The following is a 16,170-nucleotide window of genomic DNA, read 5'->3' as shown; positions in this document are numbered from 1 at the left end:
AGCCATCCAGCCAGGCAGGCAGTCAGACGACCTGCCAGCCAGCCAACAAGCCGCACTGACGACGACGTTCATATGGGCAAAAAAGATCATCGCTGTGGAATGGAAATAGCCGTTTAACCAGTTTTCTCCACAGCGTTTTGTTTGAGGGTAAACCAAGAAATGATCTTTTTCTTACCTCAGAGAAGTCGATACCCAAGGGAACTTGTTCTGAGAGTGTTTGGAACTGATCATGAGGCGAGTGCTCAAATGCTGATGTGTGTGTGAGGACGGGTTAATGGTGGTGGTGGTTACTTACCTTGCTCACCTGTCCAATATGATTGCAGGCTCTCTCTGCCACTCTTTTTTCGTGCTTGATCTTTGGGAGAGATCACCAGGCAGCAATTAAATTGGCTCAATTTTCAGAATCATTTCTCTCACTCTCTCCGCTTGTGTTAGTGGTATCTTGGTGATCTCTCTTTTGTTTTCTGCTGAGCTAGTTAGCCAGCTTTATTGGTATTGGTAATTTTTTTCGTTCAAGTAGTGGAGCTGCTGGTTACTCAAAATTTGATTTGCTCTTGTGGTCCGCGTGAAATACACTAGGCAATGGACATTTAGTTTGTTCGTGGACTTCTCAACACTGTGCGCGTTGATCGCTACTCGGTCTACGTAAAGAAGAAAACAAGCAAAAATAGTAGCCAGCCGGGGTCAGTTTTAAAAATTTTGTATTAAAAACAATAACAGTGCCACTTCAAAGCAGGGGTGTCCCCTCTACCAAATCTAAAAATAGAAAAAAAACAAGTGAAATTTATCAGAATTTCTCCACAAGCCAATTGGAATTCGAGGTGAAAAGGCCGGTGCATTTTTTCACACGAGATCCGGAAATATTTCCAAACAAATTTTTTGGTATTTAGCAAACGTGACTAAACATGATTTATGGTGCCATGCAGCTATTTGCTGTCTAACTAATCATAAATCACAGTCATCCAAAGCAGGCGTAGGCTTACCCGAGATTTGGTGAACATCACATTAGACGGCATACGTTTGGCCAAAATTGCGTAGGAGTTATTCAAATTGGAAAAAGAAGAAGCTGTCGAACGCTTGTTGATGACCTGCTGAGTCGTAGACTACAATATTTTCAATATGGAGGCCTTGGATTTAGAATTTAATACCAACAACACCACATCTCTAACCTCATCGGTATCAATAACAGCAACAACATCCTCATCCTCCACAACAAAGAAAGTAAGTTCCAGTGAACCCTACTCTTACCTCAACATTACTGAGGTCAATCATGGCCGTAATCAGTTGATGGGAACCACCACTTCCTCCTCCTCCTCGAATCCCAACTCAGCCAACAGCGCAAATCTAACAACACAACAAAGCCCACAAAATTTAGCAGATATCATTAATAATCCAGCATTGTTGGAAGTTTTGGTTAATGCCACAAACATGCAGCAGCAACAGCAACACCAACAATCAAGTGCCAGTGGATCTTCTGCTGCTTGTGGCTCATCTTCATCATCATCAGCAGCAGTTTCATCCTCCTCCTCAGCAACCAAGGATGTAAATGCCTGCGGCAAATCAAATAATACTCAAACATCTAGCAAAGCTCTGAACTCCAGCAATTCCAACTGCAACTCCAATAACAGCAACAACAACAACAATAGCAACACAACTTCAAACAGCACAACCACCACCACCACGACCACAACAAATGATTTGGCAGCTGCAGCAGCTGTTTTTCTATCATTGCAGGGTACAATGGTAACAAGTTTGCAACAGGCGGCATTATTACCCGTTAATTCACCAGCTGCTGCTGCCTTAAATTTGCAAGCTTTGGAATCGTATTTGGCATTGCAGCGTATAACAGGTAAATCAGATGTTTTTCGTTTTAATAGCGTGGGAAATAATCATCAACAACACAATGCGGAATCGAGCAACAACAACCACAACAATAACAACAGTAAAAATGAAACAAGCTCCACAAAACACCATCAGGCAAACACATCCCCAGCATCATCCAATTCTTCTTCCAACACATCTAAGGAACCCTCAACGCATCATCATCATGAACAAAATCATGATTCCTATCCGGAAAGACCCACAAAATTGCCCTCCGCCAATAGTCTTTTCCATTCCCTGCAGCAGCAGCAACAGAGTAGCCACAATACACCACACACCGATCTAAGTGAAATACTCAATAACAGTGATGATACCCTGAACTTTGACTCATCCGAATTGGAAAACAGTTTCCTCTTCAATAGCGCCCTTATATCCACAATTTCGGGTGCCCAGCAACAACAACAACAACAGCAGCAAAGTTCTTGCAACCAAGACCTTGATCAAATGTCCGCCCTACAGGCTTCCATGTTCCAGGACAAATTGAATACCCTTAATGTCAATGAATGCAATTCGCTACATGGTTCAGTTAATAATTCCGAGGCAGTTTTATGTGCCGGTGGTGGTGGTGGCGCGGGAGCTGCAAATTCATCTGGTTCGGGGGTTGGTTTGGCGAATGCCCAACGTGCCAAGAAACAATTTATTTGCAAATTTTGTAATCGCCAATTTACCAAGTCCTATAATCTGCTCATTCACGAGCGCACCCACACCGATGAGCGACCCTATTCGTGTGATATATGTGGCAAAGCATTTCGGCGACAGGATCATTTAAGGGATCATAGGTAAGTGCAAAATTATACTATATCTTTATTCACAATCATAAGGGGCGGAGGAAGATTAGGAATTAAAGAATCGATAAGAAAGTTTTAAAAACTTCCTCTCTCAAGCTGGAATACAAATTAAAAATACACAAGACGTCTCTCCAAGAGCTGTAGGAAATCTTTACGAGGGAGAGCACTTCTTTATGCTCTCTGTTGTTGTTTAAGCAGTGAGTGAGCGGGAGAATATACAGAGTTTCATCAATTTAGTTTAGTTTTCAGGGAGATAATCAGAGATGATTCGAAAAGTATAGGTCTTATTTTTATTTAAACAGAGAGAAGAACCAAGGTACAGCTTCTTAATATTAGAGTTTTCAATTTCGATTAGATTTAAAATTTTCATTTATTACAGAGTATCTTGTTCTTTTAATTGCAAAACCTTCAAAGTGTAATAGATGTCTAAGTTTATTTAATTTAAGCTTAGCTTTCAGAGCTCCATCAGTTAGTTTAACATCTAAAACTAAAAGGCGAAAAACAATGAAAAAAAAGATCTTTATTTTTCGACTAGTTTTAAAATATATAACACTTTCATCAGAGAGAGAGAGGGAAAGAGATATATGATTGTCTTCTCTTTTGCTAGCTGAAAGTTTTAATTCTAATTCAATGGTGCACAAGAAGAGAATGCTATTTTGGGTTTTTGTATGGGAAAGAGAGTTGTAGTTAACTTTTTCGTAAAGACGCGTGCATGGCTGTTCTAATTTCAACGAGAGAAGAATAAGTTGCCATTTTATGGTCCTTCGACCACTTTTTGATTTAAAACTACATCTCACCACAAAATTCTTATTATTTATAAATGCCGTATATGCAATGTGTTTAATGTTTTTTTTGGGGAATTCTCATTTAAATGAATTCAGTAGTCACAGTTGTTTTGAGTTAAGTAAGAGGACTGATAGGGTATGTGGTGATGCCCGCTAGCTAGCTGTAGTCTCCTCTGCCTTTCCCGAAAGCAAAGACTAAACCCACTTTAAAGAACTAGTTTTTAAAATTAAAAAAAAAAAAACAAAACTGAGATTGACCTGAATTACTTTATAAATAATAAATAATGCACATCTCAACAAAACTACAAAAGTGAATCTTAAAAGGCAATATTTTCGCTAAAATAGCTCGCACGATAACTCTCGAATAGAATAGCTGATTGGATCTAAACTTGGAACATCGTTATATTTAATCCAGACAAAGATCATGATTATAGGTACCAATTGCAAATGCGAAAGTTGGTGGACAAAAATTCGGATCCGTTAGTCATTATGTAACACATTACAAAGTAATGTATCAAGGTGAAACTACTGCACTACTTACTTATTAAAGAGTACGGTGGCACAGAGCTTGTGTATCCGTTGTGTGTTCTACGCCCGCCGTCGGAACGCGAGTTCTTTGTTTGAAATATAAAGAAAGCGTTTAAAAAACCCTCAATGTTCGTAAGCATAGACCAGTGTATAGATTGTACTGCTACAAATCAGATGTTCGCATGATGAAATCCAGCAGAGAGCAAAGTAAAATACAAATATAAAGTGTGTTGAAATTGAAAACAAATTCCACCTCAACTGTTCTAAACATAGAACATATGTTTTTAGATTTTTTTATAACTTTTAATGGTCATAGAACAACTAGTTATGCTAGTGGTCATAGAATAAGTAGTAGTTCAGTGCGGCATGCCCTTATTAAAATAATGGGTTAGTAGGGGGTTTTGTAAGTAGTTATGACTACCAAAAATACTTTTATACAAATTGTCATCAAAGACTGTCCCGAAATATTATATGTGTAGTGGTTGTTATGGGCGCTTGCTACGACATAAATATACCAATTCGTAGCGTTTGTTTTGTGTGCTGTTCCTAGAAGAATGTAGGTGTAACTTTTCTTTTAGGGCTATACCACTTTTGAGGACATAAAATCACTCAGATTTTGAGGATTGCACATACACATGATAAGATTTTAAAGAGATAATACAAAAATATGTTGCCAATGCTCGAAGTATACTAACAATCGCTTAAATAACGAGTCCGGTTATGAACACTAAGACTGAAAATAACAAGGTGACTTCATCTCGCTACCCAGCAAAACAGTCATTACCAAGTAATTACTTTATCCAGTAAATGTTAACAGTAGTAACTACTTTCAAATTTACCGTAAAAGTCATTATTTTTACATGGGGATGTCATAGGAAGGAAGTACTTCCTTAAATAGTATGTTTTGTAAGTACATATTTAACCACATACCGACAGTCGAAAAAAAACTAAAAAACATATGTATGTTCTATTTTTGGAACGATTGAGGTGAATTTATGTTCAAATTCAACACTCCACATTTTTCTTGTTTTTATACCCTCCACCATAAGATGGGGGGTATATTAAGTTTGTCATTTCGTTTGTAACTACTCGAAATAATCACTGTAGACCCCACAACCTATATATTCTTGATCAGCGTGCAATTCTACATCGATATAGCCATGTCCGTCCGTCTGTGGAAATCACTCTAGCGTCCGAACGGATTAAAGTAGGTGGATGTAATTTTGGTAAAATCTATTATATGCACGAAGGACTTTTGGTATTGAAAGCGGGCTATGTAGGTCCACGTTTTCGTATAGCCCCCATACAAAGAGAGGCGTGATGCGTCGTCGTTTTAAAGAATTTTTAAGATATTTGTCCCATTTTACCAACTAATCGGTTGTAATTTGGTATTTTGTGTTTCCAGAGGCTAAAAAACATTTCTACCAAAGTTTGCGTATATAGGTCCACGTTTTGGTATAGCCCCCATATAACGCCCTCATATAGCCCTTATAGAACGGTTCCTCCCGATTTTCGGTATTTTGAACGTTGTGTCCACATTATTCCACCGAAATGGCTGAAATTTGGTATTTGGTCTTTATTTGGGGTATTAAACTTTCCATATGAAATTTGTTAGTATAGGTCCACGCCTATATGTAGCCCCCATAGAACGGTACATCCTGATTTTCGGTATTTTGAAGCTTGTGACCTCAATATCCCACCGAAGTGACTTAAATTTGGTAGTTTGTCTTCGTTAAGGGTATACAACTTTCCACCTGAAATTTGTCGGTATAGATCCACGCCCTCATTTAGCACCCATAGGAGGATATCTCCCAATTTTCGGTAGTTTTGGAATTCAATTCAATACAGTTCACGTTCGTCCCGGCCGATCTTAACACTTTTCTTACTTGTTCTTTTTCTATTTTGCTCTCTGCACACCAACTTCTGACTTGTATCCAAACACACTACAGAGTAGGCGACTCGTAGGGTTGTTTAAACACAGGCATGTACATACATCAACATTTCTTTGTATTTTTTAACAAAAAACTCCCATGCCGACGGTGAGCTTTGAACACACAATCCTAGGTTTTGTAGTCAGACGCACAAGCTCTGTGCCACCGTACTCATTACTACGTAACTACTTATTACTGAGTAAAGTAAGCAGTTTAATGTAAGCCATTATATATGTACTGCCTGATAATGCGGAGAGTAATGTGCTCTCATCACTCGGTAATGCATGGAGTAATGAAGTGTGACTACCAAATTGTTGCTGGGTAGTTTGAGAATGAGATACGTTACTCGATTTTTTAGTAATCGATTAGCGGACATCTGAAATCGAAGTCGAATTCAGGTTAGGAAGGAATTAAATTAGAAAAATTTACTTTTTTAATCGTAAAATTCTCCAAATTGAAATCTATGTAATTTCTTACTAATAGTACAGAGAGGGCAAAAACGCCTATCTAACATATGTCCCAAACATATTTGTTTGCAATCAGTCCCTAACATAACATATGTTTGGGTCCTGCACACAAATATATTTTTGGGTCCTGCAAACAAATATATTTATGTGGACACAAATTGTATGTTTGGGTGCAAACAAATTTTATGTTTCGGTGCAAACGTATATTTGTTTGGGTGCAAACATATATTTGTTCGGGTGCAAAAATATACAAACCCAAAAGCCACAAAAAACAAACACATGCACCAGTCTGCGCTTTCTGACAGCAAGGGAGCGTAAGTTTCAATGTGAAACACATTGAAATGTATGCTCACTTGTCAACTAATTACTTCCCTACTTACTTACTAAATAGTGAGTACGGTGGCACAGAGCTAGTGTGTCTGACTACAAATTCTAGGGTCGTGTGTTCAAAGCTCACCGGCGGCATGGGAGTCTTTTGTTCACAAAATTACGAAGAAATGTTGATGTACAAGGATGCTTTTTAACAACCCTTAGTGTTCGTACGAGTAGACTAGTGTGTAGTGTGTTTGGCTAAAAATCAGAAGTTCGTGTGTTTAAAACCGGGAGCGAGCGAAATAAAACAAAAACAATGTGTGGAGTGTTTTTTATATTTATTCACCTCAATTGTTCTAAAAATAGAACATATGCTTTCAAGGTTTTTTTCGACTACCGGTATGTGGTTAAATATGTACTTAAAAACATATTTATGGAAGTATTTCCTGCCTATGACATCCCCATGTAAAAATAATGACTTTTACGGTCAATTTGTAAGTAGTTACTACTGCCAAAATTTACTGAATAAAGTCATTATTTGGTAATGACTTTTTTGCTGGGATGGCAGGGCAAATCACTTTAAATCAGTTTTTTATTGATCTGGCAAAATCGAAAATCGATTTAAGTTCGACATTCATCAAAAGTATGTGGCTCCCAGCAGCAGTACCAATATGCTGAACATAAGTTATGGATCATGTATTCCACTATAGAGAAATAATTAAAAACATTATTAACCAATACTTAATACTACCCAAAAAAATATACAGTAAGAAAAAGGTTAAATGGTTGGTATGGAGTGATGCTAGTTTTTGAGGATATAAAAGCTCGTTTTCGAAAACCTTTCACATTTATTGCTTGCAGTCCCGAAAAAGTAGCAGCGAGGTCATGGGGATTACCTTCATTTGAGAACATAAAAAGTTCGTTATTGATTACATTTGTCTTATTTGGATGTCCATTCAATGTTCGTTTTCGGAGACCTCTTCCATTTTTGGAGACTGTCTGTGAAAAAGTATAAACACAAAGCTTGTTTTGGGGATATGCTAATTTTCAAGACATAAAATGAACTTTCAAAAAATTTTTGTAGTGTACCCTAAATTCTAAGGATTTACATTAAATAAATTCCATTGATTTCAATTGTAACTCTTTGAATTAATCATTTGCCCATAGAATGTATGTTTATTCTTGATCAGGTTATAATTCTGAGTCGACATCGCCATTTCTATTATTCTGATCTCATCGTTGTAGCATCTGAACTAATTGAGAACGAACACCACGTCCGATATCATATAATTTGAAGATTTTATCTACATATTTCAATTAAATCACATCTAATTTGGCATTATGTATTTAGTAGTCAGAAAACTTCCTGTAGATCGACATGAGTCCGGTTTTGGCATAACGGTATATATCGATTTCTTCTATTTTACAGTTTTGGACCTCATTTTTAAACAAAACCTTTTTTTTAATTTTGCATACAAAACGATCATATTAAAACACTGATCCACATATATATTCTTTTTTTCAATCGAATAAGCTGTCATTTGGAATTTCTAATGGATCTCCCGTTTTTTTCCTTCGAATAAGTTGTAGATACACGCCCCATATCAAGGTGCTTCTCACTTCAGGTATTTTGAAGTTTTCAGTTTTTGTGTTTGGTGGTCAGAAAACTTCTCCACAAAATTTTTGACATGGGTCTATAAATTAGCAAAGTCCTACATATATGTTTAACGATTATACTCGATTTCTAGTATTTCATTGGAGCAAATGCTTTCCTAAAAAGAAACTCTCCTCTATAACTGTACATCTTTACTAAAATTATTCATCAGGTTTCATATAACTTCTTTTTTCCGCGGCAGTTAACTTCACTTAAAATAGGTTTGTAACAATTTGTACCAAATGCTTTCCTAAAAAACTCTCCTCTATAACTGTACATCATTACTAAAATTATTAAGCAGGTTTCATATTACTTATTTTTTTCGTGGCATTTAACTTCACTTAAAATAGGTTTGTAACAATTTGTACCAATTGTTGCTGGGAGTTGTCTGCTAACACAAAAGTCCAGAAAAAGAGAGCGAATTGAGAGAGACAATTTGACACTTCTTTTACTGAGAGTTTGCAAATTCTTGCTGAACAAATTTCTTCTAGCAAACACTTGCAACTCTTCATCTTCCTGAAAAAAATAAATCAGCTGTTTTTAGTTGTTCGATGGTTTGTATTTGTGCAAATTGAAAACAATTTTATTGTGGAAATAAGCAAGTCAATTGTTTTTTTTTTTTTTTTTTTGGAAAACCAATGGAAAAAATATTTTTTGATGCATTTTCTTTTTTCTTTTTAATAAAATACAAAATTTTTGCTTGCTTTGGTTTCTTTGATGGCGGACAAATTGTTCGGTTTTGGCGAATCGGCTGATTGATTGCTGGTTTTTGCGGGGAAGGTGTCTGTTTACTTTTTACATTTTTCTTATAAAAGAGAATAAAAACTCCTTACTCTCCAAGAAAGTTCTTGCTGGTAAAGTAACCAGACAGACCTAATCTAAATCAGCGTAATGGAGGCGGCATTTCTTATGCCATGTAAAACGATATACAAGTGGTGTCTTAAAACTCGCTGTGCTGGTTGGACTATAAAACGATGTTTCCATATCATTGATATGAGAGAAGCCTCTGTTGTCCCTTCTGCAATGTTTGTGGAATGTATGTCAAAATGGAGTTAAGGTAAGGTCAATTAAGGCAAATATTTGCTCCTGCGACCGGCAGTGTACGCTTACTGAGAGTAAGTCAGCATAAATAGCAATGCATTATTTACGTTCACTAGCTCCTTGATTACTGGCGAGTAAAGGGTTACGTATTGCTGGCCTAATGTGACCGTACCTTCAGCTAAGAATCCGGCACTTCGTGTGCTCAAAGGCTTGAAAGCATTCATGAGAAACTTTTTCAAGGTTGGCCACTTCTTTATTCCTTTCCCTATAATTTTTTATTTTTAAAGATTTCACTTTTAGTTCTTTAATGGGGTTTTGGAGCTTTTTAATGGGTTTTTGGAATTCTTTATTAAGGGGTGAGCAGAGAAAACTATAGTTTATATAGTTTTGGATCTTGCCACAGAACCTCAGCCCCCATGTTTTTTTGCTCCCTCTTTATATTATGTATATATAAGTGTAAGGGTGACGTAGGGGATGGAAGATACCAAGGAACGGTCCTGACCGGTTTTAACATGGCAAAGCCCAGGATTTATCTTGGTCCCTCTTTCATCCCAAGTGGACACTGACCTCCCCGTGGTGTCACCTGGGGAACTGCCTTTAACACCCGTTAAAGGTAGTGAGCTAACATGTGCCGCGCGTTCACCCATAAGAACGTTAAAAACTTGGGTTTGGGCGTCGGGTTAGTAACCCTCCCCTAGAAAAAACAGCCTACTATGAAAAAACGAAAGAAAAGAAAAACAAACCCCTCTAAAGTTGACGAACCCCGCAAACGTTTTAAGGACCATGATCTGCGAATCTGCACCTGGAATGTTCGCACTCTTTATAGAGAAGGTGCAGTCTTCGCATTGGCAGACGTACTTGAAAAGTACAAGACCGATATTACTGCCATACAGGAAATACGATGGATTGGGAAAGGCGTCACAACAACACCTAAAGGTGACGCACTGTATTATAGCTGCCATGACGTAAAGCATGAGTTTGGTTGTGGATTCGTAGTTAGTCGGAGACTAAAACATCTTGTATCCAGCTTCACTCCAGTGAATGAAAGACTTGCTGCAATTCGAATAAAAGCTAAATTCTTCAACATCAGCTTTATTTGCGCTCATGCTCCCACTGAAGAAAAGGACGAACAGACCAAAGATATATTTTACGAGTGCTTAGAAGAAACATATGACCGTTGCCCTGCCCATGACATTAAAATCATTCTAGGCGATTTTAATGCCAAAATTGGAAAGGAGAATATCTTTGGCCCAACAGTCGGGAAATTCAGTCTCCACAGTGAAACATCTGACAATGGTATGAGACTGATAGACTTTGCAGCTGCAAAAAACATGGTAGTTAGCAGTACCAGATTTAATCATCTCGATATTCATAAGGGCACCTGGCTGTCTCCAGATCAGAAAACAAGAAACCAAATTGATCATGTTGTGATAGATGGAAGACATTCATCGAGCGTGTTGGATGTACGATCGTTCCGAGGCGCAAACATTGATTCGGACCACTACCTTGTTGCAGCAAAGGTACGCACCCGCTTAAACGTAGCAAACAAAGTACGAGCAGACACAACACGAAAGTTAGACATCGGTAAGCTGCAATCACAACAGATAGCCACAGCATATTCCACTCAACTAGCCCAATTGCTTAATCAAAGCCCTCCTCATCCCGATAACATATCAGCGCAATGGCAAAGCATTGCCCACTCCATGCAAACAGCCGCAAAATCCATACTTGGATACCAGAGACCTCCACCAAGGAATCCATGGTATGATGAGGAGTGTCGTGCTGCCACCGAAGAGAAAAATGCGGCATATAAGGCTACTTTACAATCCGTAGCAACGCGTAGCGCACGAGAGAGATACAGGGAGAAAAGGAGAGAGGAGAAACGTCTTTTCCGCAGGAAAAAGAGAGAGATGGAAAAGCGGGAGTGTGAAAAAATCGAGATGTACAGGAGCCAGAATGAAGTCCGAAAATTCTACCAAAGAGTCAAGCATCAAACTGATGGCTTTGGTACAGGCACATCCTCCTGTAGAGACCAGCAAGGTAATTTGGTAACTGATACAGATAGTATACTCAGGATATGGAAAGAACATTTTTCAAATCTGTTGGTATCCAATAGCAGCGAAGAAGACGAAGATACCACAGTCCCAATCCCAGAAGATGGTATTGAATGTATACTGCCCAGCCAAGATGAGGTAAAGACAGCAATAAATCGGCTGAAGAATAATAAGGCAGCAGGGGCCGATGGCTTACCAGCCGAGCTGTTCAAAACCGGAGGCGACACGCTGATAAGGTGTATTCATCAGCTAGTTAGCACCATCTGGCAGGAAGAACGAGTACCCGACGATTGGAACCTGAGTATCCTGTGCCCCGTCCACAAGAAGGGAGATAAGACTGTATGCTCTAACTATAGGGGCATAAGTCTACTCCCTATTGCCTACAAGATCGTGTCAGGGATATTGTGCGAACGACTAAAGCCAATGGTCAACGAGATTATTGGACCATACCAATGCGGCTTTAGACCTGGCAAGTCCACCATTGACCAGATATTTACCCTGCGGCAAATCCTGGAGAAGACCCAAGAGATGCAGATCGACACCTACCACCTTTTTGTCGATTATAAAGCAGCCTTCGACAGTCCGCTGCGCTCAAAGGTATTCCAAGCCATGTCTGAATTTGGTATTCCCGCAAAGCTCATCCGGCTTTGTAAAATGACTTTAACTGACACGAGGTCCTCAGTTAAAATAGGAAAGAACCTCTCCGAAGAGTTTGGTACCAAAAGAGGTTTCAGACAAGGAGACAGCCTTTCGTGTGACCTCTTCAACATCCTGCTAGAAAAGGTTATACGAGAGGCAAACGTCAAAAGAAGTGGCACAATCTACACCAATAGTCACATGTTACTTGCTTATGCTGATGATATAGACATCATGGGTCGATCAGTAAAAGAAGTAACTGATACCTTTATAAAGGTCGAAGGAGAATCTGCTAAAGTGGGTCTGGCGGTAAACGGTGAGAAGACCAAGTTGATGGTGTCGACGCGCAATGCGTCCATTGAGCTCGGACCGACTGTGGAAGTTGGTTCCTATAATATTGAGGTAGTAAAAGACTTCGTCTACCTCGGCACCTCCGTCAACACAACAAACGACATCAGTTGTGAAATAAAAAGAAGAATTGTATTGGCCAACAGATGCTACTTTGGATTAAGTAAGCAGTTTAAAAACAAAGCCACATCTCGTCAAACAAAAATAACGCTCTACAAAACACTGATACTACCCGTGCTGATGTATGGCTCCGAAGCCTGGGTACTTGCGCAAGCAGACATGGCAGTGCTTGGTGTGTTTGAGAGAAAAATTCTTCGAAAGATCTACGGACCAATCTGCGTTGACGGTGAATATCGACGTCGCATGAACCACGAGCTGTATCTGCTATACAACGACATGAATATTGTTAAACGTATCGAGATGCAGCGATTGCGTTGGCTAGGCCATATCATAAGAATGAGCGATGATGAACCCGCTAAAAAGGCGTATGAATACATGCCACATGGCGGTGCACGCAGAATTGGCAGGCCAAGGAATAGATGGCGCAAACAAGTGGATGTTGAGATGAAAAGGCGCGGTATTCCAGAGAGCAAAGCAACAAATAGAGAGGAATGGAGATCTCTTCTTAGTTCGGCCTATAGAACAAATGTTCTGTAATGGGCCAGCTAAGTAAGTAAGTAAGTATATATAAGTGTAAAGAACATTCTCATTGAGAATTTATTTGGCACTACTTAAACCAAACAGCTCTAAACAAGACCATTTTTCCATGGGTATGCTATAAAAAGTTCCGCCGGACGGAACTTAACGCTACTTTTAGGTATTTTATGCTACATTATTTTATTTTACCTCTGCTAAGAACCGCTTATTATACTCGGCAGAAACATGGACAAAGAAATCAGATAGATAGATACCTTTGTCAATTTAATTTAGCTCACGGAGTTAGGACTTCGTTAGTATTAGCCACTATTTGTAAAACTTATCCTCACAATTATGTAACTAATAATTTATATCTTCCCTTATATTTGCTACTTCTACCATTTTAGATATATCCACTCCAAGGAGAAACCATTTAAATGTGCTGAATGTGGCAAAGGATTCTGTCAATCACGTACGCTGGCCGTTCATAAAATCCTGCACATGGAAGAATCGCCGCACAAATGTCCCGTTTGTAATCGCTCCTTTAATCAACGATCAAATTTAAAAACCCATCTGCTGACACACACCGACATAAAACCATACAATTGTAATGCCTGCGGTAAGGTGTTTCGACGCAATTGTGATTTACGGCGTCACAGTTTGACACACAATCTAACATCATCATCAACATCGAGTGGTTCTATGAATGATTCGTTGCTATCGTTAAGTTCGACCGTTAATGAATTGCTAAGTGGTTCACAAAAGGATTTACTATTGAATTCACCAAGTTCATCATCTTCTTCGGCAACGGGCGCCGGCGCCACATCACCAACAACATCTGCCATGATATCGGCGGCGACTGCGGCGGCCGGTTGCCCAACAATGACAAGGAAGTCGACAACCATGGATTTAATAGCTGTTAATGACTAAATTAGATCGTTGTAAGATCTCATTCTATACTTACTACTTATATTCCGCCTTCAGAAAAAAAAAATTATTCCATAAAAGCTTAAAAAGTGTTCTCTCTCGTTTATTTGTAACTTGAAACTCTCTAGTTGGAGTGTAGCCGCTTTCAAAAAGTTGTTGATTGAAAATCGTTCGTTCTTCGAAAGTTCGGTTGATAATCAAATACATAAATATATAACACACTCTTATCTAATTTCTCTCTATATATTTTTTAGTATCCACAAAACTCCCACTCTCATTAGTCTTAAGCTTAAAAGTACAACAAAGATGAAATATAAATCTCATTCATACAAACAGTGCCTGCGATCATGATGAGCATCATTCAAATTTTAGCATTTATTGTCCGGTCCGCCAACTTGGACTCCAAATGCTGCATCAATAGGCAAGGCAAACACATGAACTTTCCTTTGTTTTTTTCGTGTAGAGTTCGTTTATGCCTAAGCACATTTTGTGCGTTTCGTTTTTTTTGCGCTACATTCTCACGTTCAATCCATTTGGCTTCCATTAAAAACCCATTCAGTGCTCCAAACACAAAAAAACGCACACATTATTTTTAGTTGTTAATGTTAGTCTTAGCCATTGCCGTCTTCTTCGTCGACATGATAATGAAATACTTAGTTTATTGTTATTTTGTCTAACTCTTTTTACTTTTTTTAAATTTTAAGATTCACTACATCTCCTTCCTACATACATACATATGTAAGCACATCTGTATGTGTCTTTATGTTAAGAAGTTTCGTGTCTAAGTTAGAAATACTTTTTAAGTTTTTTTTTATTATTTTATTTGATTTGCTCGAAGCAGTTTTTTTTCTAATTTTTAATTTAGAAGTGCGAAAGAAATAAAGTCTATTAAAGACTTGAAAATATAATTTTATATATTACAATAAAATGTACTTAATTGTAGATAAGTTTTAAGAAGATGAAAAGAAAAGTGAAACAACAAAACTGAAATATATCAATAAACTTCAAATCTTTTTAAATATAACTTTTTTGGCGTTTTATTACTTTTTCACACCTTTGATTTGCAACGTCATCACATAATTAAATTAACTGAAAGTTATAAAGTATAGCCTCAAAGCTAATAGTAAGAGATATCGATCATGTGGTACAGAAAAAATTAAAACAAGTAATAAAGGTGTTAAGTTCGGCTGGGCCGAGTGTGTATTGAAGTGTTGTATTGAAGTAAAATGGAGCAATTAGTTTCCTTTTGTTTAAGAAAGGCTTATTCCTAGGAGATGAAGTATATGCTAAGTAGGGTATATCACTTTCTGTTAAACAAGGTTTAATACCAATGAGATATCGATGTTTTGTATCCTCCCAAAATCGAAAATGCCATGGTACAGTAGTTATTGCATTTTGCAATGCGTGCACAAACTGAAAATATGTACAATCAGGAGGTACCATATAAAAATATTAACCTATGTTGATAATTGGCTGCGTATAGGATTTCTACCCATTTCTATGAATGAATGTTTTATGTCAACGTCGAATACTATAATAATAATAATTGTTCCACAAACATCTCAGATGGGACAAGGGAGACTTCACGCAGAGAAAAAATATTTTTCGCTTTTGTTGGAACAAAAATATCTGTTTTGGTTCCAAAAATGTATTGGTTTTGTTCAAACATTGTAATCCAAATCCAAAAATACCATCTTTTGTTCCAAACATAGAAAAAAAACTACTTTCGAATTTCCGCAATATTGTAAAAATCGTTAACAATACCGATTGTAGGAACTATCATAATCTAATTTTGTTTACAAAAAGTATTGTCAACCCAGAAAACCAGCCCAGAAATTTTTGATTTGAGTGTATATACTTCTCATATACACTTTTCACATAACTTGGATATAAATGTCGCGTATAATATTGCAACCATTGATGAACACAATACATGGTTTGCTGCATTGGCTGACAACAAAGACAAACAAAGAGCCACAAGCACCCACCACAACATAAGGAATAATTAAACACCATAACAAACTCCGGTATAACACCAAACCTCAAAGCACAATGAAGATAGAAGAATTAAACAAAACAGAAACAAATAAAAACAAGAGTCTCATTGTTGGTATACATACACACAAAAACAAAGATAAAGGCATCATGTCACACAAACAAAACTCACCATAATTGTTTTTTT

The 16,170-nt window shown here is 37.8% G+C and overlaps 1 protein-coding gene across 1 annotated transcript; it reads left to right on the top strand.

The window, feature by feature from the left end:
* Window positions 1-558: 558 nt before the first annotated feature.
* sob (sister of odd and bowl) lies at window positions 559-15,012 on the top strand. Its single transcript, XM_073971233.1, has 2 exons — window positions 559-2,660; window positions 13,469-15,012. Exons 1-2 carry the CDS (start codon window positions 1,120-1,122, stop codon window positions 13,989-13,991), a joined length of 2,064 nt encoding a protein of 687 aa, XP_073827334.1. The 5' UTR covers window positions 559-1,119; the 3' UTR covers window positions 13,992-15,012.
* The last annotated feature ends 1,158 nt before the right edge of the window (window positions 15,013-16,170 follow it).

Source organism: Musca autumnalis, unplaced genomic scaffold, assembly GCF_047663935.1.
Source record: "Musca autumnalis isolate F117 unplaced genomic scaffold, ASM4766393v1 scaffold_2, whole genome shotgun sequence".
Taxonomy (NCBI): Eukaryota; Metazoa; Arthropoda; class Insecta; order Diptera; family Muscidae; genus Musca; species Musca autumnalis.
Note: the sequence above shows the minus strand (reverse complement) of the source record. Positions and strands in the feature narration are given on the sequence as shown.

Coding starts and splice junctions, on each gene's coding strand:
- sob (XM_073971233.1), top strand. CDS start 1,120: ATGGAGGCCTTGGATTTAGAATTTAATACCAACAACACCACATCTCTA. Junction 2,661..13,468: donor GATCATTTAAGGGATCATAG/GTAAGTGCAAAA, acceptor CTACCATTTTAG/ATATATCCACTCCAAGGAGA.